The sequence below is a fragment of the Leopardus geoffroyi genome, chromosome D1 (assembly GCF_018350155.1).
Source record: "Leopardus geoffroyi isolate Oge1 chromosome D1, O.geoffroyi_Oge1_pat1.0, whole genome shotgun sequence".
NCBI lineage: Eukaryota > Metazoa > Chordata > Mammalia > Carnivora > Felidae > Leopardus > Leopardus geoffroyi.
Genome location: NC_059329.1, coordinates 34,052,664 through 34,070,536, shown reverse-complemented (window position 1 = coordinate 34,070,536; position 17,873 = coordinate 34,052,664). Strand labels below are relative to the sequence as shown.

The 17,873-nt window shown below is 33.8% G+C and overlaps 1 protein-coding gene across 2 annotated transcripts in view; it reads left to right on the top strand.

Annotated features, from left to right (window-relative positions):
- CNTN5 (contactin 5) overlaps nucleotides 1-17,873 on the top strand; it is a 1,378,474-nt gene that overhangs the window by 826,032 nt on the left and 534,569 nt on the right. For both annotated transcript variants that reach the window (XM_045483542.1, XM_045483543.1), the window contains one exon: nucleotides 15,201-15,422. In XM_045483542.1, the coding sequence (XP_045339498.1) occupies nucleotides 15,201-15,422 (222 nt within the window). The remainder of the gene's footprint in view (nucleotides 1-15,200; nucleotides 15,423-17,873) is intronic.

Here is a 17,873-nt window from a genome sequence, read left to right as displayed (position 1 = left end):
GTGGATCATGGACTAGAAGGATCAGGAGAGAATTTAGAAGAGAGAGTTAACTAGGGCAGTGCTTCTGGGTATGGAGAAGGGTGAACTTGGAAAGTATGGAAGGCTGCAAATACCGTGAAACATCCAAGAGGTGATTTCACCCAATCAGATATAAAGATCTGAAGGTGCTAGGAGAGATCAGAAAGCTGAAACAAACTATCCCAAGTCTATGAATCCTTTATTTGCACTAAGAAAAACAAATCAGAGCTATTCTTTGGCATCACAAAGACAAACCAACTTGTTAATTGAATGGATTTTCACTTTTCAACTAGTTGTTTTGGCAGCTTGTAGACACAGCCTAATAAACGCTGCTTATTAGGATATTGGAACTATAGCTCCCCACTCTCTAGGGAAGCAGTATGATTTCATAAACAATGGTAACTGAAGAATGGATACTTTCAATATGATATAATTAAACATTATGGGAAGGAATAGATTAGGGTTCTTTGTGACATTTGGCTAAACATGCTAGCTAGCAAAAATACACAAATGAAGGTCACATTTGCAATTATTATAAAAGTTCCACATTTTAATTAGGTAGCTGATAAATGTCATTGAGCCTTAGCCACTGACCAACTGTCATTAAAAAAAAGAAGAAGAAAAGTGTAACCTAAAAGTCAGAATTTTTGTACTGTCATGAAATTAAAAGTTATAGCCACAATAAAGTGTTTTCAGCAGTAAGATGTTAAGTGGGCTTAGGGATGATCTCAAAATTTAAAAAGGAAACATTTTGACAATATAGAAGATGTCACTAATATTACAGGTTTCCAAGTATTGTTTTATAAAGCAGATCTGCCTTTACCGTTGAACAAATGGGACAACACTAGTCTTAAGAGGTTCTTCTTCGTGTAAGTAAATAGCATTTTTTGACCTGTGGATCTGGCTTAAATGCATTCTTTATTAATTTGGATTAAATATTCACTGGCTTTCTTCCTTCCACAGCTAATCAATCCTCTTGACCTCAGGCAATGTCGTACCTGACATAAGAACAAAAGAAATTGGTATCACCTTTTAGATATTCTAAAACTACTTTGAACTTTACAATAATATTCAAAAATTTTTGTTCCCTTCCCCTGAAAAACCAACAAGTAAAATTTGCATCAATCAGCCATTGCATCAATGACTTTCCTTTTAAATCAACATTTGAAAATTGCATAAAGTTAATAGATATATTGGTTTTAGCATGGATCTGACTAATGTTTCTAAATCTAGAATCTTAAAGTAGTCATAAGTAAATACAAGAAGAAATCCAAAAGTCAAAGTAAATAAATATGAATGAAAGAAAGAAAATGATCAATAAACTTGCTTACATAAAAATGTATTTTTTTCTATAGTACACTGCCATCAAATAAAAATTACCATTAATGGGATTATTAATAGTCATAGTGTACAAAAGTATTTTAAGAACCCAGAAAAAGAAATCACAAGTCTAGAGGAAAACCAATGTAAATATATATTTAATTAGAAATATGTGCATAAAAAATATATGATTAATAATCAAACTGCAAACCTAAGCAATGATGAAATAGGTTTTTTGTTATCATATTTAAAAGGGTAATTTATATTAGCATCATCTAATAAAATGGTATATAAGATATCATAATGAAATGTTAAAAATTTATTGCTGCTTCTTGATGAAAACAAGAGTATAATTAAGTCAAAACTCTTAGAAAAAATCAGCAAGAGCTATTTTCATGTTCAGAAATTCCACTTATATGATGCTTTTCCAAGGAAAATATTAGTTATATACATAAAGATGTATGTACAAGGATATCCCTGAAACATTATATATAACAGATAAAGTAATCTGATCCTAAGGAAATAGCTAAATACATTTTAACAGACACATACATTGGGTTGTTATGTAGCCAATAAAATGCCTTTGAAGAACATTTGGAACATGAATAAATAATCACAATATAATATTAAATAAAAATTAGAGGATTACATCCTTAAACTGATCTTAGTTTCCTTCAAACAAACCAAACAAAATCTGTCTATGTCTCTATTGGTATATATGTCTATACATGAGATAGACAACATCAGAGATAGTTTTGCAAAAGATACTCTCTGGATTTTAAGTTTACAGATGACTTTGAGGATATATTTATTTTCTAATCAGAGGGTTTAAAATTAGAATTCTTGGGAAACTTAAGGAACCCTTATTCCTTTTGAATCTGAACCCTGTAATTTATTCCATAAGGAAAGAATTCAGAGAAAGACCCCTCAGATCCAGAAGGCAGTAACAAAATGAGTAAAAGGCAGTTGAGCTAAAACACTCCACAGATTTAGCAAATTACCAGATGTCTATTCCCTTGAAACTTAATTCATATGTAAGTAAGTCTTTGAGTTGGAAAGTAGAATCTGTGCTCTGTAAGTACCTGAGAAATAGCAGTTTCACAGTTGGGAGTTGCTTTCTGGAAATTGAGTTTGTTAGATATTGAGTAAGTGCCACAGACGAAGCAGATGTGGAGGCCCTGACAGTGAGAGTGACATTCTAAATCAGGATGCAGGATTTTAACCTGCTTGATGTCTTTATCTTTATTTAACTAAGTAACTGGGCCAAATGAGCTGTCAGTTTAGGCTAGAATACCATAACCACAGCAGATGAGAAAATTTAAATAATTTACAGGTATTTCTTCTGTTAAATGAGAATTCACCTAACCTTGCTAAAATGTCATTGAAAAATTATTTTTTGATGTCTTCTTTAAATAAATTGCTGTTAGTTGCACAGTTTCTGACTATTTCAGTATGTGTCTTCCTAGCAGGTAGTTATGAAGGTTAAAGGTGTAGGACTGCCTTTGAAGAAAAATCTCCTTATAAATGAGGTCATTTGGGGACTTCAATGACTAAAGCCCCTTGAAGGGATTCTTAAGCAACATTTTCATGTGCTAAAGTCACAAAATAAAAGTCATAAACACATTTTCAAATGCTTATTTTTCATTTGTGAAATATGAACAAAGCTCAATTCAAATTCCATCTCCAATGTCAAGTCCCATTTGATTGGTATCAATTGCTTTTTCCTAGATGTTCCCCTGCAACTTAAATTGCAGTAACCTACTATGTACATATTCCACTCTCTATTAACAGTGTGGCTTGTGGCCTGGTCATCCCAATGAGACTGTGATTACTGGAAAAACCAACAGCTAAAGGACAAGAATGTAGGGATTTCTTTAAAGGTTAAATATAAGGAAATTGATTGGCTCAGAGTAGCTGGACAAGGCAAGAACCAATACGCCCATCCACGTGGGAAAGCGCAGCTTGCTTGGAACCTACCAAATTCCTTACAGAGAATGTACCTAAGACAGTGCCCATGCAGAGTAAGGATTCCACCAGGCCTGAGAGAAACCTTTATTTTCTTAATGGGGAGGGTGGCTTTGTACCCTGTTACTTGCTTATGCAATAATTAAAAATCACTTTCCACACATCCCCTCTTTGAAAAGAACTAAACCGAGGGAAGACCATTTCTTTAAAACTGTCACTATATTTTTATCTGAGAGGCTATCAATATCAGATTGAGGTTTATTCAAATTCCATGATTATAAAGTGGTTTCCCTGAAGTTTATATTATTCTTCTCTTAGTTTTTAAGAACTTTTTAAAGAAATATTTTATGTTTTGTTGCTTTTGTATTTCCATGGTTAACTTATGATTTGGGATACATAATAATAGATCATTTTCTGTGTATTAAATAAATGTTAAATCCTGTATTGCATTATGTATGTCTATGTAGCCCACACACTTCAAGATAATTCTTAGCTATCTAAAATTCCATTAATGTAACTGGACATCTTGAATTCCATTTCTAAATCCACAATAGACATCCACATTCTATAGATTTAGAAATTCTAGTATTGATATTGCATCATTGGAAGCACTGGACATAATGAAACACACTTGTTTATTTATTTATTTATTTATTTATTTATTTATTTATTTATTTTAATGTTTATTCATTTTTTGAGAGACAGAGACCAGAGCGTGAGTGGGGGAGGGGCAGAGAGAGAGGGAGACACAGAATCTGATGCAGGCTCCAGGCTCTGAACTGACAGCACAGAGCCCGACAAGGGGTTCAAACTCCCAGACCATGAGATTATGACCTGAGCCGAAGTCGGATATTTAACCCACTGAGCCACCCAGGTGCCCCCACACTTGCTTATTTTTTATATGTACATATAATGAAAGCTTAACTTTCCCAAGAGTATTTTCTAAAATTGAGAGGAAGGATACATTTTGTTTAATTATTTTTAATCATAGCATTTATTGCTAAATAATGTCAGCTTTATGTGATTTATTATCAGATACTATCTGATCTATCTTAAACATACAGAGACAAAGAAGACAAATAGCCTAATATAATCATTGCAGACGTAAAACTTCACCGAAACCCTTAATTATCCAAAACAAGAGGGAATTATTTAATCACTAAATTAATTTGGTTATATTTCACAACTAGCTCCTGCCCTTACTAATTTCCTCAGTGATTAGAAAACAACAGGCGTATCAGTCTTAGACACTTTAGTCTTTTGATAGCTTAACGATGAATTATCTAAATACTATTGATTTTTTAAAACTTATAACAATAGTGAAAAAATATACAAAACAGAAAAACTATGAGAAAGTGTGTCTTTCTCTGTCTCCACTCTCTCTTTCAATAAAAACATATATAGTATCCAGATTAAGGTGAAGAAACTTTCATGATCTGTGCATACAACTAAACATTTACTATTGAGAAAAAATAAAGTTTTCCACGTCTTAAATCATTATGACTTCAAATGTTAAATAGTGTATCTGAATAGGAGTGGTAGAAGTAACTTTTAGAGCTATGTTTCTTTTTACCCTGTAAGTATGTCTATCTTTCAATCTTATGCAAAGAAAACTAGAAATGCAATGCTGTTATTTTTTTTTTTTTCCTTAAATCTTAGGAGCAGTACAGTTTAGATGCCTGACTTTGGTGCTTTAAAAATGAATTTAATCTTCTGCATATCCTTTCTCACTTCTCCAGCTAAAACACTATGAAGTTTGCACATAATGCAGTTCTTGAAAGTGCTGAGCTGAGACATAGAGTACATTTGACTTGAGCTATTTCAAACTCTCCTCTGCCATAGATGCACACAACTAAATTGAAATGATGCACATTATTTATAAATTATTAACCATTTCTAAATATGGTTCACATGACTGGCTTCACTGAGGTGTTACATCCATCCTTGCAAGCTTCATAACTTTGGCAGGCTAAAGTTGCACAGTTAACATTAATTCTCATCAAAGAGAGGACAGCCTTAGCAATTACCCTGAAAAAGGTCAGATATCAAATTTCCTTATGCTGATTTTGATGCCAAATTGAGTCACAGTGCAGGTTTGGGTATTGTATGACTTGTTCATTTTTGGTATGCTGTGTCATCAATATATGGTGTCACTCTTTGCTCCTCTGACTTATGAGTGTATGATTAAACATTATTCTTCAGAGCATCACATATCAACCATTTGATTCTATAGTTTATTTATATGTATTATTGCATGGGCTTAAACAAATATTTAAAACCAAACTAGAACTATAGGAAATAAATGAATTTATACAAAAGTGTGTCTTTTCATGAATTTTTGGTGTTGCTTGGATTTATTTGGTTGTAAAAATTGTGTGGGGAAGTGACAGAAAAAGATTTAATACAGAATGCAGTAGTGATATTTTAATTATATCATCAATATTTTAAGAGCTTTAAATTTCATTTCAAACATGTTTTTCATACTAAGGGACAAAGATATAATTCTGAAGTTGACTTGGTATCAGAAAATTCAGGAAATTTTAAATATGATAGGGATTAAATATTTTAAAATGTATCCTTTATCATATTAACATTTTCATCCATATTTGTTCATAAATATTGCCATAAAAATCCTAGTTCTACTAAGTCTAACCCATTATCTCATGAATATTATTTACATTCAATGGCAATGACATCTATAAAGTGACCTTTTAGGTAATGGAAAAGAAATGCTATTAGTCCCAAGACTGCAAGTGGTGGCAGTGTCATTCTAATTTAATAGACTACAATTTTATTAAATAATATAGGTTCAGTGGTCTCAGGGTCATTTGATTAGGAAATATTTAATGAAGGCATTAATATTTACTCCTACCCAACCTCCAGCTGGAATTTCATGGTGTGAGAGCACCAGGTTAATTGAGTTTTATCACCAAATCTCTAGACCACTTTAGAAATAACTATAATACACATCCCCTAAGGTCTGATCTATGAGCAGTGAGAAAATAGAAGAAAAAATGATTAACATATAACTAGATTCTGCTGACATCTTCAGCATAGATATTCAATAAAAGTTTGAGCAACTGATGAAGATTTCTCCAACAAAGAATTATTAGTTACTTTGCCTTTCAAACCTTAAATAAGAAAACAGAGAAAAAATGAGTAGATCTTGGTTTAGCCAATAGAAACAAACAAACAAACAAACAAACAAAAACAAAAGACAAACAAACACAAAAACCGATGTGTTTTCTATAGATTCATAATTTCCATTTGTCGCCCAAATTTTTTCTTAAGAATGTACTCATAGGAATACACCTGTCAGGAAAATGAAATTGCAACTATCCCTCTTCCATTTGCCAGTCTTTTAATTCCTCAAAGTCAAATGAATATTAAAATTTGGTATTTATATTTTCATTTTGTATCCCAATCAAATCTGGGAAGCCTAAGCCCATTATTCAATTATGTCCACCAGAGGTAATAACTTAAGTGCAGATAATAATAAAAAATACTATAGTTATCATTTATTTAGTTCTTACTGTGAACAAGCAAATTTCTAAGTGCTTTACATGTATTACTTTATTTGATCTCTACAACAACAGGAAGTGCAGTTGTTATTTACATCCATTTTAAAGGCAAGGAAACAGAGTTATTCCTATTTTGCCCAAAGCCATAGATCTGCTATGATGTAGAGTACAGATTTAAATCCAGGCAATCTGACTTTGGAACTTATATTGCAAATAGGTTTACTGACAAAGCTGTTCTTATCCAAAATTCTGAATCAATAAAATGAGTGGCCAAGGTGTAGGAGGAAGATGTATACCAGAGCCAAGAGAAGAGTTTTCCTGCCAGGAACTGAGTCATAATGGCAACAAAGTAAAAAAATAAGATGTTGGCAAGTATCCTCTCAAGGCATTTTGTTTTTCTTTTCTTTTCTTTTTTCCTTTTCCCCCCATTATATGTGTCATAATTCTTAGTTTTATATAGTTTTAGAATAATTTTATTTAATGTTCCTCTACTAATATTTTGCCATTTTGCATTCCCCTACCAATGTCTTAGATTGTAAATTCCATGAAGGCAGGAACCATTTGTGATTTACTCACAATTGTATCCCCAGTTCTTAACACATAGTAGAATTTCAATGAAGAGTTGTTGAGAGAAATTAATGAATCCTGAATGACAAAGGAGTGAATTAGGGAGCAAATGATGTTTAAGTTTGCTTAAAGAAACCAAGGACTTAATGTGTAGAAGAAAACCAGTCCAGAGCCCGGCAGAGTGCCACTTAACATTTATGTTTCACTGAGCTTTTTTGAAATCCCAACCTGTGCTCCTAATTTCTTTTCTCCATCTTTCCCTCCTTCCCCTTGTCCTTCCTCACTTCCTTCTTTCTTTCCTTCCTTCCTTTTCTGCCTTCCTTTTTTCTTTCTTTCTTCCTTCCTTTTTCATTTTCTTTCTTTCTTTCCTTCTTTTTCTTTTTCTTTTTCTTTTTTTATTTTTAATGCTTCCATTTCTTAAGTGACAATTCCTTTTTTTTTTTTTTTTTACATTTTATTTATTTTTGAGAAACAGAGTGAGTGAGACAAAGCATGAGCAGGGGAGGGACAGAGAGAGAAGAAGACAGAATCTGAAGCAGCCTCCAGGCTCTGAGCAAGCAGTCAGCACAGAGCCTGATGCAGGGCTTGAACTCACAAACTGTGAGATCGTGACCTGAGCCGAAGTCGGACGCTCAACCGACTGAGCCACCCAGGTGCCCCTTAAATGACAATTCTTGAAGTGATGACTAAAAACATATTCTGAATCCTGAATAAGATTTATCAAATGATTTATCTCAGAAGGTGCTTTCTGTGACAGAGGTCAGGAAATATTTAGAAGCTGAGGCAGAAGCATAGAAGAGAGAATAAAGAGCTGTTAACTACAAGTGGAAGTTAAAATGAGCATAGGAAAACATTGGAATATGAAAGACAGAGCTGGTTCAAGTTACAGACCAGAGTAAAGGTCTGCTCACAGGGATGGAACTAATGTTCATGAATAAGATCATCAATACAGTTGCTCCAGTTGCTGCCTTCATGGAATTTACAATCTGGGAGTATTGGTAGAGGACTACAAACTGGTAAAGTATTAGTAGAGAAACATTAAATAAAATTATTCTAAAACTATGTAGAACGGAGGACTATGATATATATATATATATATATGTATGTATATATGTATATACATATATACGTATATACATATATATGTATATACATATATACGTATATACATATATATGTATATACATATATACGTATATACATATATATGTATATACATATATACATATATATGTATATATATAATGAAGAAAAAGGAAAAAAAGGAAAAGGAAAAAGAGTACCTTGAAAGTATGGTAAGGTCCCCTCCCTAAGGAGAAAAAAAAAAAGAGATAGAAAACTTCAAGCTGTCCGGGCTATGCGCCTATGTGACATCACTCATGACCTTGTAAACTGAGACTACTTAATCAGACTACATATACGTGTATGTTACCATGTATGGGAGACAAAAAAATAGAAAATGTATTTTAAAAATATGTCACGTGATGTTCGGTTGTCAGTTCTTCAGGTATGAACCCAACGAGTGGTGCCAGCACAAATAAAGTTGCTTCCTGGAAATTAAAAGGCCTCGGTGTCACGACTCTCTGTGCGAGAAACCTGCTACAAAAGGAAATTTTCCAACAAGCTTTTTTTTTTACCTTGCTGTCATCATGACTCAATTTAAACCAGAAAATATTTTCTCTAGAGTGCACCAACATTTAGAATTTAGAAGCTGAGAAGACAAAAAAGGAGTAGCCAGTGATATAGGAATAAAAACATGGTATTATACTATACTGGAATCATATGAGGAAAATGTTTAAAGGAAAAAAAAAAAAGAATGGTTAACCATGGTGAAAGTTGCTCGTAGATTAAAACTGATCTTTAGATTTAGCAATGAGAAGAGAGTCATTGTGGAGTGTTATAAATAAGACTGTTTACAATAGGCTCAAGGGAGAATGGCAGGAGAGGAATTGAACACAATGACCACTGATAGCTCTTTTCAAGACGTTAACAAAAATCATCAGAAGGAGTGGTAGGTTTAGATACCTTTTTAAAAAAGGTTAGATCAATATTTGTACAGTTATGGGAATAATCTAATGGGGAGGAAAAAATTGGTGCTGAAGGAGAGCTAGAGAAGATTTTCTAGAAAGACATCCTTGAGAAGTCAAGATGAGTTGGAATAAGATTCAATGCACAAGATTGGAAGAGCTGGCTTTTAATAGATGCACAGACAATTCATTCACAGCAAGGCAATGAAAGCAAGGTAGAGTATATTAACATACATACAGGTGGGTGTGCATGTGAGGGACCCACTCTTCTGATTGCTTCTATTTTCTTCATGAAATAGGAACATCATCATCAGGAAGGCCAGGAAGGTGTGGAGCTTGGGGATGAAGGATAGATGTAAATTATTCATCCAAAGGGATGGGATATTAAATGGATTAAGGAAATGTGGTAGTATTGCTGAGGAACTAGAAAATTTCACTCGCTCTTAATATCATGAATTATGACCTTTACGAATGATTTTCTGTTCTTTTCCAGATGCATTCAGGAACACAGCATGTTGATAATTGAATTTAAACTAGACAGAGAGTTCAGTCTGTGAAAGCAAGAGAGGTTAAAGGGCCAGCGTAAGTGAAGGTACACTGAAGGGACTAAGTAATGAACAACAAACTCTAAACTGGAGAGGAAGGGGATTGAGGACGGCAGGTGGTGACAGGGTGTTAAGATAAGTAGCTTGTAAATCTTGAAGGGGCTGAGATCCTAGAAAGAAGTGAACAATAAGATGAGATGGATAGAAATTCAAATACCTTAATTTAAACTTAGGAAGGTGATGCAGTATTTTTCACCCCCAAGAGAGCCCCATATGTGTTAAATCAATTCAGTCTCTCAAAGTTGGGGGTTAATCAAAGTCTTAGGATGGAAACATCATTTTCCCTTTTATTAATACTGAGGGATCTATTTTCCAGAGCTGAAGGTCCCCAGAACTGGGAATGAAGAGTGGGGAAATTAGAGATGTTATAAAAAGAAGCTGGACAGCTAGGAGGGCAACAGGTAGAAGTGCTAGAACTGCCCCCAATAGTGGGAGACCTCACTGAATTGAAAGTTGCTTGCACCCAGTCCAGGAGACTATTGGAGATTACAGGCTAAGGCCAGTATCTTTTTTGTCTAATGTAATGGAATTGGCAATGTAAGGGTTTCAGACTCTCTTCCAGAGCTCAGAAACTCTTCTTCACTTCCTGAATCTGACCACTTACACATTCACTGTGCATGATATGTGCAGCAGTAAAGCAGTTTTGCTGCTGTGGGGCACCCCTTCACTGCAGACCCAGCCTTTCAACACTGTCAACTTCTCTCTCATCAGCCTTGAAAGACTCTTCCCCTCTTTTTGGTAACTTCACACGTTTCTTCTTTTCCTCTTTATAGGTTTCTTTACCTCTGCTACTCTCTTAAATACTGGTGTTTGTCAGGGTTCCATTTTTAACACTCTATTCCTCATTTTATGTATTGCCTTGGCAAACACAGGTATTCTCATGGTTTAGTAACTGTCTATTTGGTTACCATTTAATAATCTCTCATGAGTCTGTATCTCCCTTATGTTTACAGAATTTTCTAATCAGAATGAATGTCCTAAGAAGTCCCTCAACTTCTCCACCTGCTCCAAATTGAATTCATAAGCTTTCACTTCAAGCACATGCCTTTTCCTGCACCCTTATCCATCTTCTTGTAGCGCTTAGTATCCCTAGATTTATTTTCCCTTCCTTGACTCAAATCCAATCAATCAGTAATCTTTATTCCCATCCGCATTATATCACCTCCTCATTCGTGACTAATATTTGCCTTCATTACAGCTTTAGACTCTTGATTAGTCTTCTTTTTCCTTTTGTCTTGTTCCAAATGACACTGCAGCCAGGAACATGTTTCTAAAATTTATATTACTCTTATTTCAGAGTCCTACCATTTTAGCATGGCATCCTAGGCCTTTCATCATTAATTCCAGTTTACCTATTCAGCTGTATTTCTCCTCCCACCTCTCTCCCTCACACACTGAGATCCTGATTACTTAATCTACCATCACACCCTATTGCCTTTCCTTTCCAGATATTCATGTACTTTCTTCCCTTTGCCAGAACATCTTTCCTTCCCTACTCAGAGCTTTGCTGAACTAGTCACCAATTGTTTTTCAGGACTCAGATTAGATAGAATTCATCTGGAAAACATTTTCTGATGGACCATAGACAGGATGAGAGGATCCCCTAAATCCTTGAATTTACTTTTATATCACGTTGGAATAAAGTTCATGTATAGTTGCCTTTCTTCATCACTATATCATAAGTTCCTTTAAGCCGAGTGCAGTACCTTCTTCACCTTTGTATCCCTAGCATTTAGCCCCTACCGAGTTCTCATTGCATGTTTGCTGAATACATGAATTAATAAATAAATTTTCAAATTTCTTGCAAAAGTTCTGGGTTCACTTTGATGAAAAAGGAATCTCCACTGTAACAGATGCAACTAATTACATGACAAACAAAGCCCTGGTGTGGAGCACACAGCCACATTAGCATTTGGTTCATCTCTATTTATGTGGGGTGGAATAAGACAATTACTGATGCCTTTAGCCAGTATGTATTTTGTTAATATATATTATATTAATTATATTTTATATATAACATCTATTTATACGGTAGGGAATATATATATACATATACATATATATATATACACATATATATATATACATACACACATATATATACATATATATACATACATATATATACATACATATATATATACATACATATACATACATATATATACATACATATATATATACATACATATATATATATACATATATATACATACATATATATACATATACATATATATATACACAAATATATATATATGTGTATATATATATATTTCATATCCACAGTGATGATCCTGGCTTTTGAACCTCACTGTGGCCCTTCTAGTTTCACTGATTATCCTTCTCTAGCTTTAAAAACTATAAGCCACATTCTCACACTCCATTTTAATTTTTGATACTAGCATGGTACACTTCATACACACACACACACACACACACACACACACAAAAGCAAGGTAGGCAGCTAAAACACAAAGCAACAGACTGCACTAAGAAACAAATAAGTTCAGAGACCACAATTACAAAGTACCTCTAAAGGAAAACTCATGCTCTTTTCATTACCTTCCACCTCTAGCTGCCAAAACTTGCGTTTAATTCCAGGTTTTAAAGGAGATTTTTATGTCTACTCATAATCTATTCTCATATAGTTTGCCAAAGAGAGGTTAGCTATTTTCACTTAAAATTGATCCACCTTCACCATACTTGTAAGTTGAACACAAGGACTAAAGGGCATGAATCTCTTAACAGCTCCTGATAGGCTTTGATTATACATATCATACTCAATTTAAATGTAGAGAACATCTAGGGGCGCCTGGGTGGCGCAGTCGGTTAAGCGTCCGACCTCAGCCAGGTTACGATTTCGCAGTCTGTGAGTTCGAGCCCCGCGTCGGGCTCTGGGCTGATGGCTCAGAACCTGGAGCCTGTTTCGGATTCTGTGTCTCCCTCTCTCTCTGCCCCTCCTCCGTTCATGCTCTGTCTCTCTCTGTCCCAAAAATAAATAAATAAACGTTGAAAAAAAAATTTAAATGTAGAGAACATCTAAAAATATATTTTTTTGAGTTTCAGAAAAATCATATTTATGATTTCACAAAACAGAAAATGTTATACTTAATTTGATGCTTAACACCTACTCAAGTGTTATTCTCAATTCACAGAAATGCTTCTTGCATTTAGAAATATCTCTATGAGGCAGTATAATGATTCTAAATAATTTTCATTATGAGAAAGCTTACTCACAGAGATAAATTATTTTTTGTCAAATTAAGGTAACATCCATTAAGTTCAAATATCAGATAGTCTGAACAAAACTGTGATTTTTAAAAATATTTCCAAGATCAAGAAATTGTCAAATTCAATTGATATTTGCCATAGAAAACAATTCCAGTTCCTAGTTGTTTTTTAGAATTCATCATAATTAGTTTGTTTTTAAACACTAACCTGAATCTCTCCTACAGACATAAAAGTGTTAGTCTATTCTACTTCAACCACTATCTATACATTTTCTATTGAAAAACCTTGGGAATTAAAGTAAAATATGGTCAATACATTTATCAATAATCAATGAAAGTAGGAATTTCATAACAGAGCCCTCACTTAATAATTAATATTATTATATGGATTATATAACAAAGTCTACAAAACAAATTTTATCCAAAATTGTTTATTTTCCATGGTGAACTTGACTGTTTTCAAGAACATGGAGCATAACTTACAGCCTTATCAAAATATATGCTGTACTAGATGCATTTTTTCCTACTAAGTGATAAATTTTAGGTCATGAAGATTCAATCTATATTCATAGAATGTAATTTAAAATGTGTGTTTTTCCCTTTTCCTTATTTTTTAAATAATAAATAAGGAACTGATCTAATGTATGTGAATGGATACCTTAACATTAAGACAAAAAAAAGTTAATTCCCAAACATTCCTGACAAAGGAAATAAAGACTTGAATTTTTGGATGTCTTTCTTCCTTTTTTCCTTTTTTCTTCTTCCTTCCTCCTTTCCATTCCATTCCTTTGTTCTCTCTCTTTCCTTTTCTTCTTTGCCTTTTTTCTTTCTTTCTCTCTTCCTTTTTTTTTTAATATTTAAGAGATTTATTAAAGCATCTTATCACAAAGATGGAAACACATACAAATTAGAAACGTGCAACCATCATCTTCCACAGTCAAGTTAAAATGGTATAGATTTTTCCTGTTTTCATAGCTAAAACTTCAGATCTTATACCCAACTTACTCACCCTGAATATTTTAGTCATTCTTCCTGAAAGTATCCAGGGCAGCAAATAACCAAAATGCAAACTATTATATAAAGAAAGTGCAAAGTTACACAAGAAAATGTGTAGAGAACACCACCATTCCGCCCCCGATTCAAGGCAAACAATGGCACTTTGCTATTGCTTAACCTAGATTGTCTTCAAAAACACTATTAAAATGTAATAGACGTAATGATAAAAAAAAAAAAACGGACTTTGAATAGATGTCAAAAAAAAGCTTGTTAGTGTTTGAAAATAAATGCTTAAACAAAGGAAAGTGTATTTTATATCAAACAAGTTTGAAAAGCCCTGTATTGCAGCATTCTGTAAAATAAACAAGACAAAAAGCTGGTATAGGGTTTATTGACAAAGGCAGGACTTCTTCAGGCAGGTATGTAAGGAGGCAGTGGCTCTTTCTCAGGCATCTTCACTGCCATTTCATTGGTTGGCAAAACATCCTGTGGAGGTGCTTCGAAGGCAGGGTACACAGCAATCTCTGGCATGTTCCTGTTGTTGATGTATTTATAGCAGTTCCAAACACAGTTGATTAGATATGCCTTAAAAATGATGAATAAGGCAAAGAACACAAGAACAATGAAGAGGAGGCAGCTGGAGTCCAATGCCAAGAGGTCATCTTTGTAGGGAAAATCAGGTAATTGATCCAGATACTCTTTGATTCTTGGCAAGTAAGTGAGAGAACTGACTTTACTAGCAGAATAACTGTAACTAGCAGAAATTTCCAGAAAATACTTTAAAATATAAAAGTAACATTTTATTTTATTTTATTATCACTCTCTGTAGTTTGCATTTGGTTGCAGCTCCAAAGGAAGTTGTTCACAATGTCTTTAGAAAAAAAATTCACAGGAAAAAAATAAAACTCTCCTCATAATTCACTTTTTACTATTGTTTTTCTTTTACAGAATATTCTGGAGCTCTTCCTAATTTCCCTACTTCATATGCTGCTTTGCTAAGAATTAAAAAGAGTTCATCTTCATCTCTCTTTGGTTCAAAGACTAGACCACGATATAACAATCCTTCATTAGGAACACTGAGTGTTTCTTCACCAAGCTGGCGAGGGACAGCTCAACATTATTATTCCCCCATCAATCTTTATCATTCCTCAGATGCCTTCAAACAAGATGGTAAGTATCAAAGAAAACTGCACCTTTTGGAGTTAAACATGCAAGGAACACTTTTTTCAAGACTATTGTCATTGGGGTCAAGACTATTATAATAGGGGAGAGAAGTGAAAAGTCAATACCCCCAAAACAGAAAGTGGCAGAGTGTTTAAGATCTGGAAAAGTGGAGGATGTTAATGGAGAGGTTGGCCAATGTGATTAGAAAATGTATGTGTGGAAAAATTTTTCTTTCCAGTCTTTGGCTGGCCTAATAATTAATTTGACATAAAAGATATTAACAGGGAAAAAAAACTAATTTCAAAATTAAAAGCAGGCAGCTATTATACCTTTTAGACAAAGAATCAATAAATTTGTAAAGAATTAGCAGGATAAAGAGGTTTTGACTTGAGGTAATATATTAGTGAACAAGTAACAAAATTTGTTTATATAGTCTTCTTGGCCCTATATTACCTATTTCTGGTGGTAAAGATGCCTTGTACTCTCCTACCATTTTACATGGCAGGTTGGTTTCCTGCCTCCAGGACGATGAAGGAGGACTGGAGTGTCCTTCTTGCCCCAGCTGTTTCTTAAACTTTAATTCAAAATAATCAATATGCCAAAATGGCATACTTTCAGGTGGCATATTCTGCTCTCCTTTCGCCGTGTGAGTTTATTAATTGGTGCTTATTAAAGTGAATCTCTTATCCTTCTCTATCTTGATAATTACATTTCAAAGGAATGGGTGCCAGATCCTGGAGAAAGAGTATATTTAGCATTATTTCTGAGTGGAAAATAAATGATGCAAATTTCCAACATTAATACATCAGTTAAAGTAAGGACTTCTGAGTAGCTATTAACATTATGTTTGAACAAGATTTGCTAGATATTCTCTAACTCCATTGTTTTTAAATATATCAACAAAATAATATAAGGAATTAGCAGTCAGAGATAAACACTAAAAACCAAGTATTAGCAGGCTCTGTGCCAGACTGTTTTGTATGGCTTATCTCAATAATCCCCTCAATAAATATTTGAAGTGGATATCATTACTCTTCTATGTAAGTGGAAAATCAGAACAGATAAGTATCTTTGATAAAATCAAATTGCTAATAAGTAGACATTAAAAAAAATTAATGTTTATATTTGAGAGAGAAAGACAGAGTGTTAGCGGGGAAGAGCAGAAAGAAAGGAAGACACAGAATCCAAAGTAGGATCCAGGCTCTGAGCTGTCAGCACAGCCCTGATGCAGGGCTCAAACCCATGAACCGTGAGATCATGACCTGAGCCAAAGTTAGATGCTCAACCGACTGAGCCACCATGGTACCCCATAAGTAGGCAATTTTCATTTACGTATATCCAGATTTTAAGTCCAATACACTTTGGACTACAGTTCAGTTATGATTGATGAAGGGCTAAACATGCAAAGAAACATTTTGCAAGAACTAAATTATTGGAAATATTCTAGAAATATCATATTAGGTTGTGATGCCAAGCACAGGAAAACATGTTTATACCAGGAAAACTGGTATAAACACTGTTCATACCAGTTGTTGCCATGTGAGCATCATCTCATAGAGTTGGCATTAAATTTTATTTAAGTATAATGTTAGCTCCTTGATCATGTTTTATTTTTCAAATTACTTATTTCTGGTATAATTTTAAAATTCCCATAATATGCTCTGTGAATGACAGTATCAAAAGAATTAGAAGAGAAGCCACAGATTGGGGGAAAATATTTGCAAAAGACATATTTGAAAAATGACTGTTAACAAAAATATACAAAGAACCCTTAAAACTCAACATAAGATAACAAACAACCTAATTTTTAAAATGGGCCAAAGACCTTAACAGACACTTCACCAAAGAAGATAACACAAATGGCAAATAATCATATGAAAAGATGGACCACATCACTTGTTATCAGGGAAATGAAAATTGAAACAACCATAAGATACCAGCACATACATACCTATGAGAATGGCCACAATCAAGAACATTGAAAACGCAAAATGCTCATGATAATGTGGAGGAATAGGAATGTTCATCAATTGCTGGTGGGAATACAAAATTATACAGCCACTTGGAAGACAGTTTGATGGTTTCTTACAAAACTAAACATATTCTTCCCATAAGATCTAACAATTGCACTTCTTGGTATTTATCTAAAGGAATTGAAAATTTATGTCTACATAAAAACTTGCACATGGATATTTAGAGCAGACTTATTCACAAATGCCAAATCTTGGACACAACCAAAATGTCCTTCAGAAGGCGAAAGGATAAAGTGTGATACATCCAGACTCAGCACTAAAAAGAAATGAGTGATTAAGCCATGAGAAGACATGGAGAAACCTTAAATGTGTATTACCAAGTGAAAGAATCCAATCTGAAAAGTCATATATTATATGATTCCAACTATATAACATTCTGAGAAAAAAAAAAAAAAAGATGGAGTGAGCAAAAAGATTAGTGGTT